The sequence below is a fragment of the Oryza glaberrima genome, chromosome 7 (genome assembly GCF_000147395.1).
Source record: "Oryza glaberrima chromosome 7, OglaRS2, whole genome shotgun sequence".
Lineage (NCBI taxonomy): Eukaryota > Viridiplantae > Streptophyta > Magnoliopsida > Poales > Poaceae > Oryza > Oryza glaberrima.
Window position 1 is genome coordinate 23705752 of NC_068332.1, and position 17840 is coordinate 23723591.

General features: G+C 49.9%; 4 protein-coding genes and 1 pseudogene across 4 annotated transcripts; 4 read left to right on the forward strand and 1 right to left on the reverse strand.

Annotated features, from left to right (window-relative positions):
- Positions 1-1758: 1758 nt before the first annotated feature.
- Positions 1759-4024, forward strand: LOC127778405 (uncharacterized). The gene has a single exon (XM_052305000.1). It carries the CDS (start codon positions 1867-1869, stop codon positions 3844-3846), a length of 1980 nt encoding a protein of 659 aa, XP_052160960.1. The 5' UTR covers positions 1759-1866; the 3' UTR covers positions 3847-4024.
- A 3656-nt stretch (positions 4025-7680) lies between these two features.
- Positions 7681-8891, forward strand: LOC127778882 (1-Cys peroxiredoxin A). The gene is made up of 3 exons (XM_052305527.1): positions 7681-7874; positions 7987-8135; positions 8235-8891. Exons 1-3 carry the CDS (start codon positions 7757-7759, stop codon positions 8628-8630), a joined length of 663 nt encoding a protein of 220 aa, XP_052161487.1. The 5' UTR covers positions 7681-7756; the 3' UTR covers positions 8631-8891.
- A 1421-nt stretch (positions 8892-10312) lies between these two features.
- LOC127778881 (1-Cys peroxiredoxin B) lies at positions 10313-11564 on the forward strand. The gene is made up of 3 exons (XM_052305526.1): positions 10313-10520; positions 10624-10772; positions 10887-11564. The coding sequence occupies exons 1-3, from the start codon at positions 10403-10405 to the stop codon at positions 11280-11282; spliced, it is 663 nt and encodes a 220-aa protein (XP_052161486.1). The 5' UTR covers positions 10313-10402; the 3' UTR covers positions 11283-11564.
- A 1632-nt stretch (positions 11565-13196) lies between these two features.
- Positions 13197-14187, forward strand: LOC127780482 (dirigent protein 5-like). Its single transcript, XM_052307396.1, has one exon. It carries the CDS (start codon positions 13278-13280, stop codon positions 13893-13895), a length of 618 nt encoding a protein of 205 aa, XP_052163356.1. The 5' UTR covers positions 13197-13277; the 3' UTR covers positions 13896-14187.
- A 1531-nt stretch (positions 14188-15718) lies between these two features.
- On the reverse strand, positions 15719-17019 carry LOC127780910 (peroxidase 2-like; annotated as a pseudogene).
- Positions 17020-17840: the final 821 nt, after the last annotated feature.

Below are 17840 nucleotides of genomic sequence, written 5' to 3' on the forward strand. Positions count from 1 at the left end.
TAAAAACTATAATCTTTTAGAGACAAATATGCTACAACTTCACTCTTTCAGGAATTATGGAGTATATGCTTGAATTAGGGCATTTTTTTGCAGTAATTGAACTTTTCCTTTGCAAATTCGTATAAAATGCAGGAAATTTTATAGGATTTTCGCACAAATTAGTTAATTTATTGCAAAAAAAAGAACTTTTCAAAAGGAATGCCTTTGCTTGAAACCCCCCATTTTTTATCTCAAGATATATTCATGCTTTAAACTTGAAGATCACAAAATTTCAGTCAAATGTACCTAGTTGAAATCTGAGGAGTATTTGACATGTATCTCAGTCCATCACTGAAGTTCCAACCAAAACAATGTGGACAAAACTATTTAGACCGACCACGAGTAGGGAGATTGAGAAGGCGATTAGGTTTTAGGGATTGAGAGTAGAAAGGGTGAACTGAAAAAAATAAAATCATTTCCGAATTGGGCCGTGGCCTTTGTACGTGGCTAGGAGGGCTACGGCCACAGTTGTCTGGTGAACTTCAATTACTCACTGGGCCGCTAGCCCGCAACATCTTGATTCGGCCTATCTAAGTCACTATTGGGCCCAACAGGTACCAACTGCATTTTCGTGCGTATTAATGTGACAAGCGAAAGAACAACAGTCAGTAATCTCTTTTGGCTTACACGAATATGGAGTAGACAGAAAGGGAAACAACCGAGCAATTCCTTCACTAATCAACCCAGCATGGATTGTGTGGGCTTGTCCTTGCTCTGACCAAAATCAGCATCTTCCGACCAGCCCAGCTGTGTTCACACCTAATCAACCCTTTAATACAAATATATAATGCCACTCTCACAAAACAGCAAGCGAAATCACCCAAGTAATTAAGCAGGAGTTCATCATCATTATATAATGTTTTTCAAGGCAAAAACATAGGACAGCAGAGCAGAGCAGCTAAGTAAAACAAACAGCGCACGTTCGTTAAAAGTTTCTTGGTAAACAAGCTCCGAAAGAAAAATGCAGGGACTCGACTCTGCGCATTGACCCCAAACTCGATCGAATCTGCCAGCTCACTCATGAGCTTAAGAGCGTTCACACGCAGTCGAACACGAACATTCCCACATTTCCGCGCCAGGTGCACTCCATCATCCATGAGCTGCATGCATGCAGTTATGCAAATTAAGCGTGGTACTCCTAGATTGTTTAGTAGTAGAACATCATTTGCCTTGATCAGCTAGCCAACACATAAAAAACACCATCTTTAAGCCCAGTCAGTGACAGGTAGGCAGGGTAGTCACTTTTTGCCGTGCAAAGCAAGCACTAGAGTTAATTAACCCCTGGATTAGGATAACGACAATGAACTTTTCTTTCCAAGATCATCCAGATGGCTTCCTGATAGAAATCGCAGATGACACTGTGCCCAAACGTGATCGATCCGTGCACGCGTACATGCACCACAGATTCCGTTCGTCACGCGCCCGTTCACACCGATAGTGTCGAGTGGAGTGATCCGGCAACCACTCAAAAAGTCGAGTACCATCCGAGGAATTTTAACTCGTTTTCTAAACTCTTTAAATTTTGATTTAAAAAAGACTTTTAAAATTATTTTGAAATATTTATTCCTTTTTATCACGTTATTCGTTTGACGTGGCAAAACAATACTGTTGGTCTGGCCAACAAATTCGAATTTGAATATAATTTGGGATGATATATTTTTAAATTAAAAATAAAAGTTGTTAAAAAAATTGCCGAGTAGATAAAGCTCGGGCTTGGGCCCCACCTGACAGCGACCGGACCAACCGCTAACCTACAAATACCCGCCTCGCTTCGGACAAACACCTCACTCACCTCACAGGCTCACACACAGGCACACACACTTCCCGATGGAGCCCACCGGCAGGATCGTCTTCGCCACCGTCGGCGTCACCAACTTCGGCTTCGACGTCTTCTCCGCCGCCGTGCCACTGCCGCCGATGGAGGAGGACGCCGAGCGCCGCCACACGGACGGCGTATCCGTGAACTTCAACGCGCAGTTCGTCGACGATGGCGGGGAGGAGGTGGCGTTCGTGTCGGAGCGAGGCGGCGCGGCGGGGCTGTTCCGGTGCCGGCCGGGGCCCGAGCAGCGGGCCGAGCCGCTGCCGACGGTGGAGGGGAGCCTGTTCCATGACCGCCCGACGGTGAGGGGCGGGAGGTTGTACTTCGTCTCCGCCCACGAGCAGCCGCCGGCGCCGTTCAGGAGCTGGGCGGCGGTGTACGCGACGGAGATTGGGAGCAAGGAGACGGTGCGGGTGAGTCCTCCGGGCGTCGTGGACATGAGCCCCGCCGTGTCGGACTCCGGGGAGCTCGTCGCCGTCGCGTCGTACGGGGATCGGCCGTGGGCGTTCGACTTCCGCGTGCTGGAGACGGAGGTCGCCGTCTTCCGCGCCGCCGATCCGGCCAGGCGCGTCGTCGTGGTGGGGCGCGGTGGGTGGCCGACGTGGCACGGCGAGGGCACGGTCTTCTTCCACCGCGTCGCCGACGACGGGTGGTGGAGCGTGTTCCGGGTGGACGTCTCGCCCGAGACCCTCGAGCCCACCGGCGGCGAGCGGCGAGTGACGCCTCCCGGGCTGCACTGCTTCACTCCCGCCGCGGTCGGCCGCGGCGGCGGCGGGCGGTGGATCGCCGTGGCGACGCGGCGGAAGGGGCGCGCGCAGCGGCACGTCGAGCTGTTCGACCTCGAGACGGAGAGCTTCTCCCCGCTCACCGAGCGCCTCAACCCGGAGCTCCACCACTACAACCCCTTCTTCTCCCCGTCCGGCGACCGCGTCGGGTACCACCGCTTCCGCGGCGCCGGCGCGCGGGGGGACTCGGTGGTGCCCTACCTGCAGCCGGTGCGGAGCCCGGTGAGCTCGCTCCGGATGCTGCGCGTGTACGGCACGTTCCCGTCGTTCTCGCCGGACGCGGCGCACCTCGCCATGAACGGCGACTTCTTCAAGACGCCGGGCGTCACCATCCTCCGATCCGACGGCGCCAAGCGGTGGGTGCTCACGCGGGAGCCCAACCTGTTCTACACGTCGTGGAGCCCCGCCGAGAGCGGGGTCATCTTCACCTCCATGGGCCCCATCTTCGAGACCACCAAAGCGACGGTGAGGATCGCGCGGCTGGAGTTCGACGCCGGCGAGCTCACCACCGGCCGCGACGAGGTCGCGGCCACGCTCAAGGTGCTCACCCGGCCGGAGGCCGGCAACGACGCGTTCCCGGCGGTGTCGCCGTGCGGGAAGTGGGTGGTGTTCCGGTCAGGCCGCTCCGGCCACAAGAACCTCTACATCGTCGACGCGGCGCACGGCGAGGACGTCGGCGCCGGCGAGGGGACGATCCGGCGGCTGACCGACGGCGAGTGGATCGACACGATGCCGAGCTGGTCGCCGGACGGGAGCCTGATCGCGTTCTCCTCCAATCGCCACGACCCGACGAACGCCGCCGTGTTCAGCATCTACCTGGTCCGGCCAGACGGCTCCGGGCTCCGCCGCGTCCACGTCGCCGGGCCGGCGGGGAGCGCGGCGGCGGACAGGGAGCGGATCAACCACGTGTGCTTCAGCCCGGACTCGCGGTGGCTGCTGTTCACGGCCAACTTCGGCGGCGTGATGGCGGAGCCCATCTCGGCGCCGAACCAGTTCCAGCCGTACGGCGACCTGTACGTGTGCCGGCTCGACGGCTCGGGGTTGGTCAGGCTCACCTGCAACGCCTACGAGAACGGCACGCCGGCGTGGGGCCCGGCGAGCTCGCCGGCGGCGGGGCTGGAGTCGCTGTCGCTGGGCCCGGGCGCCGGGGACGAGTCGCTGGGCGAGTTTGATGAGCCGCTCTGGCTCACTTGCGACGTCTGAGCTGAGGGCGACAGATGATGATCGATGAGCTGCACTTTTAATTAGAATAAAATCTGTGGTGAATTTGATCGGTTGATAATAACGGGACGAGCCTGATTGTGTGGGCTAGTACGAACCTTGTTGGGAATAGGTTTTTTATGCATGAAAAGGGAATAAATGAATAATGATTCTGGGTACAGGGTACGTTTTTGTTCCGTTGCTTGATAAAGCTGATTGTGATTATGTGGACATTATCCATCTTCAGTTGTACTACTGTCGACTGTCGTGTGAAGTCACTTTTGCATTATCAGAAGTCCAAAAACAAAACTGGACTTCTCGGCTTCTTCCCTAATACAGAGTACAGTACAACTGCCGGTCCAAAGCTTTACTTATTCCCTGTTTAGTTGCCCGTAAACTTTTTTAAAAAACATCACATCAAATCTTTAACATATGTATAGAGTATTAAATATAAATAAAAAGAAAAACTAATTGCACAATTTGCATGTAAATCACGAGACGAATCTTTTGAGCCTAATTAGTTCATGATTAGCAATAAGTACTATAGTAACCCACATGTGTTAATGACAGTTCAATTATACTCAAAAGATTCGTCTCGCCGTTTACAAGCGAGTTACAAATTAGTTATTTTATTTATGTCCAAAAACCCCTTTTAATATCTGGTCAACGTTCGATATAATATTAAAAAATTTCCATTTCGACGACTAAACAGACCCTTACTGGGCTTAACTGGAATCGTTCGTCGATCCAAAGGGGACAGGACGAACTGACTGGGCTGGGACGGAAAGCAGAGCAGCACGCCACGGCCATTTCTGAGCGGAATAAGTTCATCTGACATTTCTCAATTGTACGCCGAGTCTGTCTGAGATCCTTAACCGCGAAACTAGAAATGTGTATCCCATAACTATGTAAAACCATCCAAAAAAAGTCCCAATACAGTATAGATGCTTGGTTTTGCTGACTTAGCATCCTAGTAAGAAAAAATAAAATTAAAATGTAGGACACATATGTAAGTGAGAAGAAAAAATTACGCGGTCAACAATCCTGGATTACTTGTCTTTCCCTTTTTCTCTTCTCTTTCATTTTTATCTTCACCGCAGAGGGGGAGCGGTAGCAAGCCAGCGCCGCGGCGACAAGCGAATGACGCAGCGGGTGAAAAGAGAAAAATCCCGCCACCGCCTCTCCGCGGCCGCACTCGCCCGCTCCCCTCCCTCTGCTCCGCCCGCGCCCGGAGCAGCTGCTCGCCAGCCGCCGCCGGCCTCCGGTCACGCACGCCGCTGCCCGCTGCCGCTCCCCCTCTACAGCAAAGATAAAAACGAAAGATAAGAAAATTGCTGATTAGAATTGTTTTTGGAGGAAAGGCGTTAAACGCCCGGTTTTCATTAAAAAGCGAAATAGTTCATACATGAAAACGGAAGAACAAAAACAAGGCTGGAATGAAACCAGCACACATAAGTTAGGCACTTTAGCTGCTGGCACATCTTAGGAACAAGCCAGGAAACTAGACAAGAAGAAGATAAAGCTACGAACAAACTGATAGGCATAGAGATCTTCAGTTCTTCAGCTTCAGGTGTTTGCTCCTACAGTCCTTCGGGTACTGGCAAGCAGTGAGTCCCTTGTAGCATTCAAAGAACTCTTCTCCTTTGCTGACGCCATTTTTTTCTCCGCTGTAAAAGAAATAAGATAGCTTTATGAGGCAAGTGAGAGGCATCCGAAATCATCTTGTCATTGAACACCCAATCATTTCTCATGAGCCAAATAGCCCAAGCGCCCGCAGCGAAGCAAGCAAGCCAAATAGAATGCGACCCTTCTTTGTACAAGTTTAGTTTATGTACCAGTTCGCCTCTAGAATTGAGAATACTATCCCAACCTAGAGCATCTCTATAACAGCACCACATAAACCTAGGAATGGCACATCTAAACATCATGTGGTCCACGTCCTCGACTTCCCCACAAAATTTACAATTTGGACTACCTTCCCATTTCATTTTCTTCAGCTGGCTGGCAGCTTGAATTCTTCCCTTCAACATTAACCAGAAGAAGATTTTGACTTTTAAGGGAATGGAGGACCTCCACAGGTCCTGCAAAACCCTATCTTTAACCCCTCCAAAACATAGGGCCTGGTAAAGGGATTTGGTAGTATAAGAGCCTGTCGACGTTTGATGTCGCGATTCCGGTATTTGTATCGTATGGGGATCGTTGATACTATGATATACGCGAGACTGAGATAAAAGAGACGGAGACAGGGATTTTTATACAGGTTCGGGATCCTGAATTGTCAGGTAATAACCCAACATCCTGTTGGCCGAAGCCGGTATTGCTCTTATTCACCATAATCACACTAGTACAATATTTGGGATAGCCTATCTAACTGTTGTCGATATGGCGGTCTGAAGGTCTGACTCGTAGTCGATAACAGTGTAGCCTTCCTCCTCGAATCCGCGTCCGGCGAGATCAGAGACAGCGCTATATCTCTCCTGACGGTATCTGTAGGCACCGTAAGGGACTAGCCATGCCTATCTCTGAAGTCGATATCTGGCGTCTTGTCTTAGCGTATGTCGGCTTGTATGTTGTGGCTTCTGTTGTTCCGTGTATGTTGTGGTGGGTGTCTTCCATGGTGGGTGTGTCCCCTCTCCTCTTAGGGGGTCTTGTATTTATACCTATAGGTGTCCCCTTGTCTAAGTAGAACTAGGGAAACCAATATGGATACAATCTGAGTAGTACTTGTCGTTTCCATATAAAACTCTAGTTATCTTTCCTTATCCGGAACTCCTCCTATATCCGCAGGTTGCTTCCGTATAGGACATGATATGTAGTGGGTCCTGCCGAGATTTAGTCAACTACTATTAGGTATGTGGTATCCATAACCCTGATAGAGCCAGACTTATCAGCTTCCAAAACATTTGATCTTTATCACCTGAAAGATGAATCTACCCTACAAATTATGTAGTTCTTCCCATTCCTCCATCTCCCCTTCACTCAGAGATCTCCTCAACTCCATAACCCAGCTCCCTCAGGACCATAAGTTTGATGTACAGTTTTCTTCTGGTCTGCACAAATTTTGTAGATATATGGAAATTGAGTTTTTAGGGGCGTCTTTCCTATCCATACATCATCCCAGACTAGGATTGTTGACCCTCCACATTTTATTTCTTCCCACTTACATGTATTTATTTTTTATTCTTTGCTAATCGGATGCTATGTCAGTGAAACCAGGCATCAATACTACCTCGGGATATTTTTTTGACGGTTTTATATAGTTAAGGTATTTCGGTTAGGAGACCTCAGACAGATTTCGCGTACAAATTGAGGGACGTCTGGTGAACTTAGGGCCTGTTCACTTTGATGCCATTTTCAATCTAACCAAATTTTGGTAAAGTTGTCAAAAAAAAAAGTAGCTACATTTAGTTTGCTGCTAAATTTTGGTAACTATATAAGAAATCCTGCTAAAATTTTGACAAGTTACCAAAATTTTGGCAACTATAAATTTTGACAATATCAAAATTTGGTAAGATTTTTTTAGCATCAAAGTGAACATGCCTTCCTTTCTGAGCTAAACCGAGTCCAAATTCCAAAAGCTCTCCCGACATGGGCCGCCACGATCAGTTTCAGGTGGCTGTGAGAAGATTCCAGAATGGACGGTCATGGGGATGGGGGAGGTCAACACGACTCACAAAGGTATAGTAGGAGGCGCGGCTGCCACGAGACGAAGTACGTGGCCCCCATGCAGCACGCCGTGGCGACACCTCTGCACACTGATCAGCTCCACTCACCTCACTCCTCACCTATAAAAATGCTTCGATCTCACTCCAGTCTCCAGTGCCTTCGTCTCGACACGTTTGCATTGCAGCAGCTCATAAGTTTCTTCTTCGTTTCTGCTCCCAGTGCTAAGGCAGCACAGTCGTTCGTCGCCATGCCAGGGCTCACCATCGGCGACACCGTCCCCAACCTGGAGCTGGACTCCACCCACGGCAAGATCCGCATCCACGACTTCGTCGGCGACACCTATGTCATCCTCTTCTCCCACCCCGGTATACACACTACACACTACACTCGCTCGATTCTCACATTCTCATTCGGTAGTAGTTTGTGTGGATCGATGTGCATCCGATTGATTGATTGAATGATCCGTCGATCGATCAGGCGACTTCACCCCGGTCTGCACCACGGAGCTGGCAGCCATGGCCGGCTACGCCAAGGAGTTCGACAAGAGGGGCGTCAAGCTGCTCGGCATCTCCTGCGACGACGTGCAGTCTCACAAGGACTGGATCAAGGACATCGAGGCCTACAAGGTCATTTTAATTACCTTCCTGGCCTAGTTAAATTTGTGTGAAAACGTAGTAACTAATTAACTAGATCGATCGTAATAATATATATATTTTTGGTTATAGCCTGGGAACCGCGTGACGTACCCGATCATGGCCGATCCGAGCCGCGAGGCCATCAAGCAGCTGAACATGGTCGACCCGGACGAGAAGGATTCCAACGGCGGCCACCTCCCGTCCCGCGCGCTGCACATCGTCGGCCCCGACAAGAAGGTGAAGCTGAGCTTCCTGTACCCGTCGTGCGTGGGGCGGAACATGGATGAGGTGGTGCGTGCGGTCGACGCGCTGCAGACCGCGGCGAAGCACGCGGTGGCGACGCCGGTGAACTGGAAGCCCGGCGAGCGCGTCGTCATCCCTCCCGGCGTCTCCGACGACGAGGCGAAGGAGAAGTTCCCCCAGGGGTTCGACACCGCCGACCTGCCGTCCGGCAAGGGCTACCTCCGCTTCACCAAGGTCGGCTAGATCATATCGATATCGACCTCGCTCTTCGTACATCATGTGCGCCACGCGTGCGTGATAGCGTGTGCTGGCGTGATGACTATGCGAGATGCATCACTGTGTGTGTTGGTGTGGATAATGCCGCTACGTTTGGAACAGTAGTGCATTTACTCGTGCTACTGTCTGAACTTTGGCTGTTTGGCAGACTGTTTATGTACCCGTATGTTCGCCCCTGTACTAATAGAGTGGGTGTTGTGGTTGGCAAGTACTCTCCTCGGACAACATTTTAACTTTGACTACTAATAACAAACAAATTAAAAAGATCAATCAGATGTTACTAGACATCTTAATTTTATTAATTTTATAGATATTGATATTGTTTGTTCAAAGTAACATCGTAAAGTTCTAAAATGTTTATATTTGGGACGGAATTAAAACATCTTAATTTTATAAATATTGATCAAAATAGCATCAAAGTTCTAAAATGAAGCCATCATTTAGTATATTTCGTTAATGAAATTTAGTATATGTTGTTAATAAAATTTTTATATACGTCTTCTTACTAATTCAAGAGCTTTACAAAACAAACTTCGATAAAAAACCCCTAAAACAAACTTCGATTAAAAAAACCCCTCGAAGATAAAAAAAACCCTCAATTAATTTAAGGTTAAAAATTAGGCTAAAAATAAACTTGATAAAAAAACCTTAAAATTACTTTTAAAATGATTTATATTCTAGTACGGAGAGGGTGGGTGCATACATGCACATTCCAATGTAACCAAAGAATGAGAACAAATGATTAAAATAATAATAAAACAGCGTACACGAAAAAGAAAAAAAAAGGACGAAGAGATTTTAGTGAGACGTACGCGCAAAATTCTCAGTCGAATCCGGCCGTAAACTCTCCTTAGGAAAAGGGTCGACAATAGGTAATCACCCAAACCAAGTGGTTAACGAAATAATCAGGTTGGTATTGCAACGTCATCGATGATGAAATCAAACGCCGCCTTTTAGTATTTTATAGTAGGAGGGTCAGCCTCTTCTTTGGAAAAAAACTGTGATACTACGAGGAAGCAATCGTCCGTTGGCATCGCTCGCGTGGTTTGTTGTCAGGTCACTCCGCTTCATTCTGCTGTGCATTTTGGCGAGTGCCTAGACAGATCCGTGATGAACAGTATATGAAATTTTCCGCACTTTGGCCTGGTTCTAACTTTTTCTTTAAACTTTTAACTTTTTCACCATATCAAAACTTTTCTACTCACACAAACTTTCAACATTTCCATCACATTGTTCCAATTCCAATCAAACTTCCAATTTTAGTGTGAAATAAACATACCCTTTGATTGCGGTTTAGTCAGAACATTTGCGAATTGCAATGCGCGCGGGTGAAACACCTTTATCAGACGCGATCGGGAATTCAGGATCGGGAACAGCTGCGTGCCGTGCAGAATAATACTCCGTATTACAGAAAGTTTAGAATCCGTATTACGCGAGAGCAGAGTCGATGCAGTGTGTTTTGAGTAGGGGTGTGAACGCAGCTGAACAGCAAGCAGAGTTGGCAGATTCGAATTCTTGTCCCGTAAATTTTTCCTTGCCTTATCCTACACCCAGGCCTAGATGCTTGCTTTTTATAATCCTCTAGTGGCAACACAGCCTCACCTATAAATGCTGTGACTGATGATAAGTCCAGTGCATTCCATCACAGACAGTTCGCAGAATCGCAGCAGCTTAGCTTAATTACTTTTTTCACCAACTCACCTTTCAGTTAATTTCCGGTTAATCCTCGATTCCTCATCATGCCTGGACTCACCCTCGGCGACGTCGTCCCCGACCTGGAGCTCGACACCACCCACGGCAAGATCCGCCTCCACGACTTCGTCGGCGACGCCTACGCCATCATCTTCTCCCACCCCGGTATATATAGTGTACTACTGCATTACTGTCGTACTGCGTGTGTCCGTGCAGCAGACGAGCTTGAGAAGTTGAGATGTTGATCAAATCCGTGCGTGCATTTCAGCTGACTTCACGCCGGTCTGCACGACGGAGCTGTCGGAGATGGCGGGCTACGCCGGCGAGTTCGACAAGAGGGGCGTCAAGCTCCTCGGCTTCTCCTGCGACGACGTCGAGTCGCACAAGGACTGGATCAAGGACATCGAGGCCTACAAGGTATGTACACGATCGAGTTCATCGCATTCATCAATCCTTGACTGATTGATACATTTGCAGAGTCGTATCTGATTATAATTTCTTGGTTCAATTTGTGATCGATGGTTGCTTTAGCCTGGCCGCCGCGTCGGCTTCCCGATCGTCGCCGACCCGGACAGGGAGGCGATCAGGCAGCTCAACATGATCGACGCCGACGAGAAGGACACCGCCGGCGGCGAGCTCCCCAACCGGGCGCTCCACATCGTCGGGCCGGACAAGAAGGTGAAGCTGAGCTTCCTGTTCCCGGCGTGCACGGGGCGGAACATGGCGGAGGTGCTGCGCGCGACGGACGCGCTGCTGACGGCGGCGAGGCACCGGGTGGCGACGCCGGTGAACTGGAAGCTCGGCGAGCGCGTCGTCATCCCCCCCGGCGTCTCCGACGAGGAGGCCAAGGCGAGGTTCCCGGCCGGGTTCGAGACCGCCCAGCTGCCCTCCAACAAGTGCTACCTCCGCTTCACCCAGGTGGACTGAGAGACTGATGGTGAGGGAGGGAGGGAGAGATCTGGGCCGTCGGTTTCGTGTGTAATAAACCAACGCACGACGTAGATGCTTCCACGTGTGTGTTTCCCGTGCTGCTTCGATTGATCGATCGATCATTCGGTAAGTACTCTAGTTATGTGTAATCTGCTGTTTGGGTGTAGTGGTGCATTTGCTGTTCTGTTGCCTGAAAGTGACGAACGGATTATGTTTGTCATTTGTATGTAAAATGTAACCGTATGTTTTTTATTTATCCCTTCCGAAATTACTGTGTAATATAGTGAAGTAATGCTGTTAATAAACAGCCCGTTTAAATATGTTTTGTCCGTGATGGGTTGGGCGTTTGAGATGAAACCCATCAAGAGTGGTCCAGTACAGTTCATTTAACTAATGGGCCAAAATTCTCGGCCTTACAAAGATTGTACCTTACAAAGTCCGTGATGTACTAAAGGAATAAGTTCACTATTTAGATTCTTCAGCGTCAAAAAAAAAAAAAAACTACTTTAGATTCCTTAGTTCGTAGCCGGTCTGAAATTACCTGAACTATCAGATATGACGCGTCCCTTAACTTTTTAAAACAAATACAAATAAAGTTCCAAGGTAGTTTAGATGACGGTTTCGGCTAACATGACGCTTACGTGGCTGGCTTGACTTGATCCTCGTCCTATGTAGCGGTGACGTGTCATTAGAAGAAAAATTAAAATGTAGGGCTCACATGTCAACAAACAAAGATAAAGAAATAGTGAGACCCACCTATCAATAGGTCCCACACTCCTCTCCATCTCCAGCGAACAACGACGCTTCAACACCTCCTCCCCCTTCTCTCTTCTGTCCCTCTTGGCCTTCCCTCCTCCTCCTCGAGCTCTCTTGCCAGCCGGTTGCCGCCGTTGATGTCCATAGTCGGTGGTGGATCTAGAAAATTAGTTCGTTGGTATCGTAACATGTTTGGCGGTGTTATAGTGTGTTAACTATATTTAGATTATAAGTTATAATATATAGATAAACAGTTTAAGTATATAATTTTTTTGCTGAAAGTCGCCTGACACCAGTCCATACGCATGTCACTGAAATTGGGCTTGGAGCTCAGTTACAGGGCTCGCAGTTCATCGGCAACCAGATTAGCAATCTTCAGGATTTCACTGACAGAGAGCATCAATACTATTTTTTTATTATATTATGTATGGGCTAGTATATATGCATTGAAATTTGACAGTGAGGCAACCAATGGAATGCTTCCTTTCAAGAAAAGAAAAGGGATTGCAACCTACAGGGAATCTCAGTCATGAGAGCGAGTCGATCTTAATGCATGCGGCATGCCAAAACAAAGCGGATTTTTGCCGACCATTATATTCAGCTCCACAAAGATAAATGGAAATTGATCCTATTATATCATAACAACTAATTCATTGCTGATCTTAACCATGCCCTCCGAGGAATTTGGCGTGTGCTTTGGGCTAATTTGGCGAGGTAATACGGTAGTATAGCACGGCTATAGCCAAGCTGACATGCATGGCGTCCTTCCAGTCGCCGGCTGGCATCACCGGCTTGTGCCGAATCATTAGCATTGCTGTGTCTTTCGTGCATGTGGTGTTGGATCATCTTATTATGGCATGCCAATGGCAGTGATCGCACTGTTCTCTACTGGGCTTACGCCATGAGCCTCGATCGTGCTCCTACAATATAATACAGTAGACAAATTTATCAGCGTCAGAATCAAGCAAAGGAAATTGGAGTAACAGTAGTATCGCTTTGCGTACGCCTCACTTCCTCTTTCTATCCTAACAACTCGGAATTTTGTCAGTAAACAATTTTGCAAGTGGTCAGTAGAACACCTGTGTATATTCCCCTGACCATATCTCTCTATAAATAGCCATGCACAACTCGAGCTCCACATCACAGCTGCAGCAACGTACGCGTACTGTCTAGCTAGCTAGCTTCTTAGCTTCGAACCTTCGATCTCTCGATCACAGGCTAATCAAGCTTAGCTTGATGGCAACTTGGTCCAATGCGTCGTCTCTGATCGTCGCCGCCGTAATTCTGCTTGGCCTCAGCTCGGCAAGCGTCGCGCATGGCCGCCGCGGCAGGAGGAGCTTCGTCTCCAGCTACGACGAGCCGTGCATGGAGATGAGGCTGTACCTCCACGACATCATCTACGACTACAGTAACAGCACCTCCAACTCCACGTCGGCGGCGGCCACCAAGCCGACGCCGCTGAGCACCGCCGTGTCCAACCCCGGCTACTTCTTCGGCGAGATGGTGGTGTTCAACGACCCCATGACGGAGGGGAGGGCGCTGCCGCCGTCGCCGGCGATGGAGGAGGAGACGGCAGTGCGCGCGCAGGGGGTCTACCTCTACGACAAGAAGGAGGCGCCCAACGCGTGGTTCGCCTTCTCCGTGGTGTTCAACTCCACGGGGCGCCGCGGCACGCTCAACCTGATGGGCGCCGACCTCATGTCGGAGAAGACGAGGGACCTCTCCGTCGTGGGTGGCACCGGCGACTTCTTCATGTCCCGCGGCGTCGCCACGCTCAGCACCGACGAGGCCTCGGCGGACTTGTCATACTTCCGGGTGAAGGTGGACATCAAGCTCTACGAATGCTACGTCTGATCCCATGCATACGTACGCTTGCTCTTTCATGGCCGTGGATCGGATCATCGGATGTCCTAAATATGCGCTTGTATTTGTGTGATTGTGTGTGTTGAATTTCCTTCTTGACATTCATCATCTTTGCGTGACGAGTCATATGCACGGAGAAATGTGCAAAATGTGTTTTTTTTTCGTGTTTTGGATTTGCATCTCATGTATTGTTTGAGTGACGAGTCAGCGATCGGCTTGGCGTGGTGGTTTGTTTTGTCTTTCTTTTTCCTGGTTATAATCTTCATAGTTATAATCATAATTTTTTTTCTACATCAATATAAAATCTTGTATTATCTGGTGTAGTTTGTTAAAAATACTTGCCTTTTTCAATCAATTGTCATAGGTGTGACCGGACGTCGAATGACAGTTATTCGCTTGGATGTCTTCGCGAGTGACGGTTGAAAGTCGGTTATGCCATGGGCTAGATCATCTAACCACTGGAAGGGACCTGGCTGCCAATCAAGAGTGGGCCCAGTACAGTGCATTTAACTAATGGGCTAAATGACATCCTTCATGGGTATCGTTTATGTGTTCTTTTGGCGTTAGGGTAGTATCGCGGTGAAGTTGAAGCTGCTGTATCGTTTGGGCGGCAAGCTCGGCAACGATAACATGCGTGGGCATTTGTAGGGGTGGGCGTTCGGTCAGACCGAAAAATTCGGTGTCGGTCTTCGGTTTTTCGGTCAGTTCGGTCTTTGCAAACTTAGAACCGAATTTCATCCAAAAAAAACTCAGGACCGGCAAATTCGGTCTCGGTTTTTTCGATCTCGGTCTCGGTCTGACCGAAATTTTTTAGGAGAAAGTTTGGAACGAAAAAATTTGACAGAGGCGTCGCCGGCGCGGTGGAGGGCGGAGGCGTCGGCTGCGGCACGGTGGAGGACGGTGTCGGCCACGGCGCGGTGGAGGACGGCGGCGTCGGCCGCGGGGTGGAGGACGGCGTCGTCGGCCGCGGCGCGGAGCGGTGGAAGGCGGAGGCGGCGGCCGCGCAGGGGAGGGCGGAGGCGATGGCCGCGCGGTGGAGGGCGGAGCCGGCGGTGGCGACGCGGTGGAGGCTGGAGGAGGAGGCGGCGTGGTGAGGTTAGAGGAGGAGGCGGCGTGGTGGGGTTAGAGGAGGAGGCGGCGCTGTGCGGCAGTAGTGGTAGGGTTTTTTTTAGTGGGCTTATTGGACTTCCTAGGCCTATTGGGCCAAAATTTCGGTCATTTCGGTTAATTCGGTTAACCGAGCCCAATAACTGAAATGACCGAAATAAATTTGGTCTTTTGAGGGCTGAGACCGAAAAGGTAACCGAATTTCTCGGTCTCGGTCTTTTCGGTTCGGTCTAAATATGCCCACCCCTAGCTATTTGTGTCGCCACGGTGATAAAGTTTGGGCGATGCCTTGTGTCGGGCTCTATTGTGGTAGTTTAGGTTACGTTAGTTGTTAGCGTGGTGTTGTAGTTGTGGTTTTCGTTCAGTTTTCTCTAATTAATTGGACAAAGGTTTGGTCCTGTTTGCTTCTTAAAATGGGACACCTTCTTCTTAATATAAAACGTCGACAACGGCCTGACCGTCCGAAAACAAACTAATGGGCTAAATGTCTCGGCAAAACAAAAGCTAAACCTCACGTACTATGTATTCCCGTCACGGCCGAATTAATATGGGTTGCACCGAGCTTGCATTGCCCAATTAATATAGGCCGCGTGGGCCATCGGGCTTGACACTGAAATTTATTTTGGACTGTTTTCGAAATAAGTTTTTGAAAACGGTTCATCTCTTAAAAATTCGGACCAATTTGAACAAAGACTATCCATCTCAGTAAAGACCTTGATTCCTCCAGAAAGTATAGTAAAACAACAACAGCAATAGTTAATTACAATTGCAATTCAAACAAAAAAATAAACAAAAATGTTATAGTGAAAGAAAACCCCCGGACGGAAATCCAAAGTTGCATACAAATAATAAACACGATGTTATTCAGATCAGCCTCACGAGCGAGTAAAACTGTAGAACGATGCGTACGTACGTGCATCGATTCTGCATTTCTGCATCACCTTATCGATTGATTACTTGATTGGCTAGTTGACGAACCTGCACTGCCTTCTGATCTCGCCGTCGGCGGCGGTCTTCACGCCGACGCCGCCCATCTTCACCATCGCCGCCGCGAACTTCTCCTCCCACTGCCTCTGCGACTCCGCGTAGGAGCTCACCAGCGACCTCGTCTCCGGCGACGCCAGCAGCGCGGCGTCGGACTTGAACAGCACGCGGTGGCTCACCACGTTCCTGTAGTACTTGTTGTCCAGCTTGTCGGGGGTCTCGACGTCCTGCGCCACCGTGTTGTCGCCGCTGGCGCCGCCATTGCTGGAGGAGGAGCTGCACTGCTGCTGCAGCGACGCGGCGAGCTCGGGGTCCATGTCGGAGGCGTTGGGCGGAAGGCGGTCGGAGAAGGAGGAGCAGTGGGCGACGCCGATGGAGTGCGCGCCGGAGAGCGTGACCATGTCGTCGGTGTCAAGCCCCTTGGCGGCGAACATCTGCTTGAGCCGGTCGACGCCGGCGAACGGCGGCGGAAGGTTGGGGAGCGTCTCGCTGGCGAGGGAGACGCGCCCGTCGTAGCGCCCCGCCGGCATGTCGAAGTAGACCTTGTTGCCGGAGAGGAGGTACGCGGCGTCGCGCCCGGCGAAGGCGACGACGTCGGCGCAGGAGACGACGCCGGGGCACTCCCCCTCGAGCGCCGCCTTGGCCGCGTCGATCACCTCGAAGCCGCGCAGGCTCAGGTTCGGGATGCCGGCCTTCTCCGGCGCCGCGGCGCTCGCCGGCGTAGGGTCGAGGAGGACGGAGGCGTCGCAGCCCTGGACGAAGCAGTCGTGGAAGAAGAGGCGGATGAGCCCGGCGCCGACGCCGCGGTCGCCGCCGCCGCCGCGGATGGCGTTCTTGACGGCGTCCCTCACGATCTCCTCCGCGCGGTCGCACGTGCCCTTGTAGTGCCCGACCGTGAGACCTCCGGCGATCGAGCCCGGACTGGTATAGCCATCGCCATTGCTGCTGCCGAGCAACGCGAGCAAGACGAAGACGACGAGCTTATTAGCAGCCATGGATGCCATAGCTAGCTTAATTACAAGCTTTATCACAACTACTCCGTGTTAATTCAAGTGTTAGTGTGATGGAAGCTGCTGTTCTGTGAGTCTATTTATAGCATGGAGATCGATGAATCGATCAGAATATGTGCATGCATGCATTGGAGGGAATGTTTGTGTGTATAATTAATTAAGAAATTCTAATCATTTTTAGCAGCTTGATTATCAACCGGCAGAACATGGGAGCACGATTTGCAGTTATAGATCATCGATCGAACAGGATCGAGCTATACAGAAGTTGACATTGCCGGGGTCAACGGCTAATATAGCTCCGACAATGAATATGTTCGAACGGGCGTCTAGATTAGGGGTATTTAGTTGGGTTGTTCTGACGGCGTTTTGCGAGGAAAAACAACTCGTTTCTGAAGATCTCCGGTCGATATTGTCTGCTTCTTGCACGTTTGGTTTGACATCATGAAGGTACGTATAATCGTGGCTTTCAGCTGTTGGGAAGCTGGAGACAAAAATGATACTGCGTCCCTTCGTATTTTGGCGGCTGCATGCTATGTAATCATGCGTGTACTATACTAGTACTCCCTATTTATCTAAAAATATTTTCCTGGCTATTTTGTTTCCTCTCTAGAATATTTGCCCGACAAGATGATAACAGTGCTGCATCGATCGATCGGCGCGTTTAGTAATGGCGTGTAATGTACAAATCTGGTGTTTTTTTAAAAAAAATTACACACCATAAACACATACACACTCACAACGCACAACACATACTCACCCCCCTATAAACACACGCACACAAATTCTACCCCTATGAGCATTTTCGAAGACTGTTGTCTACGTGATGGGTTGGGCC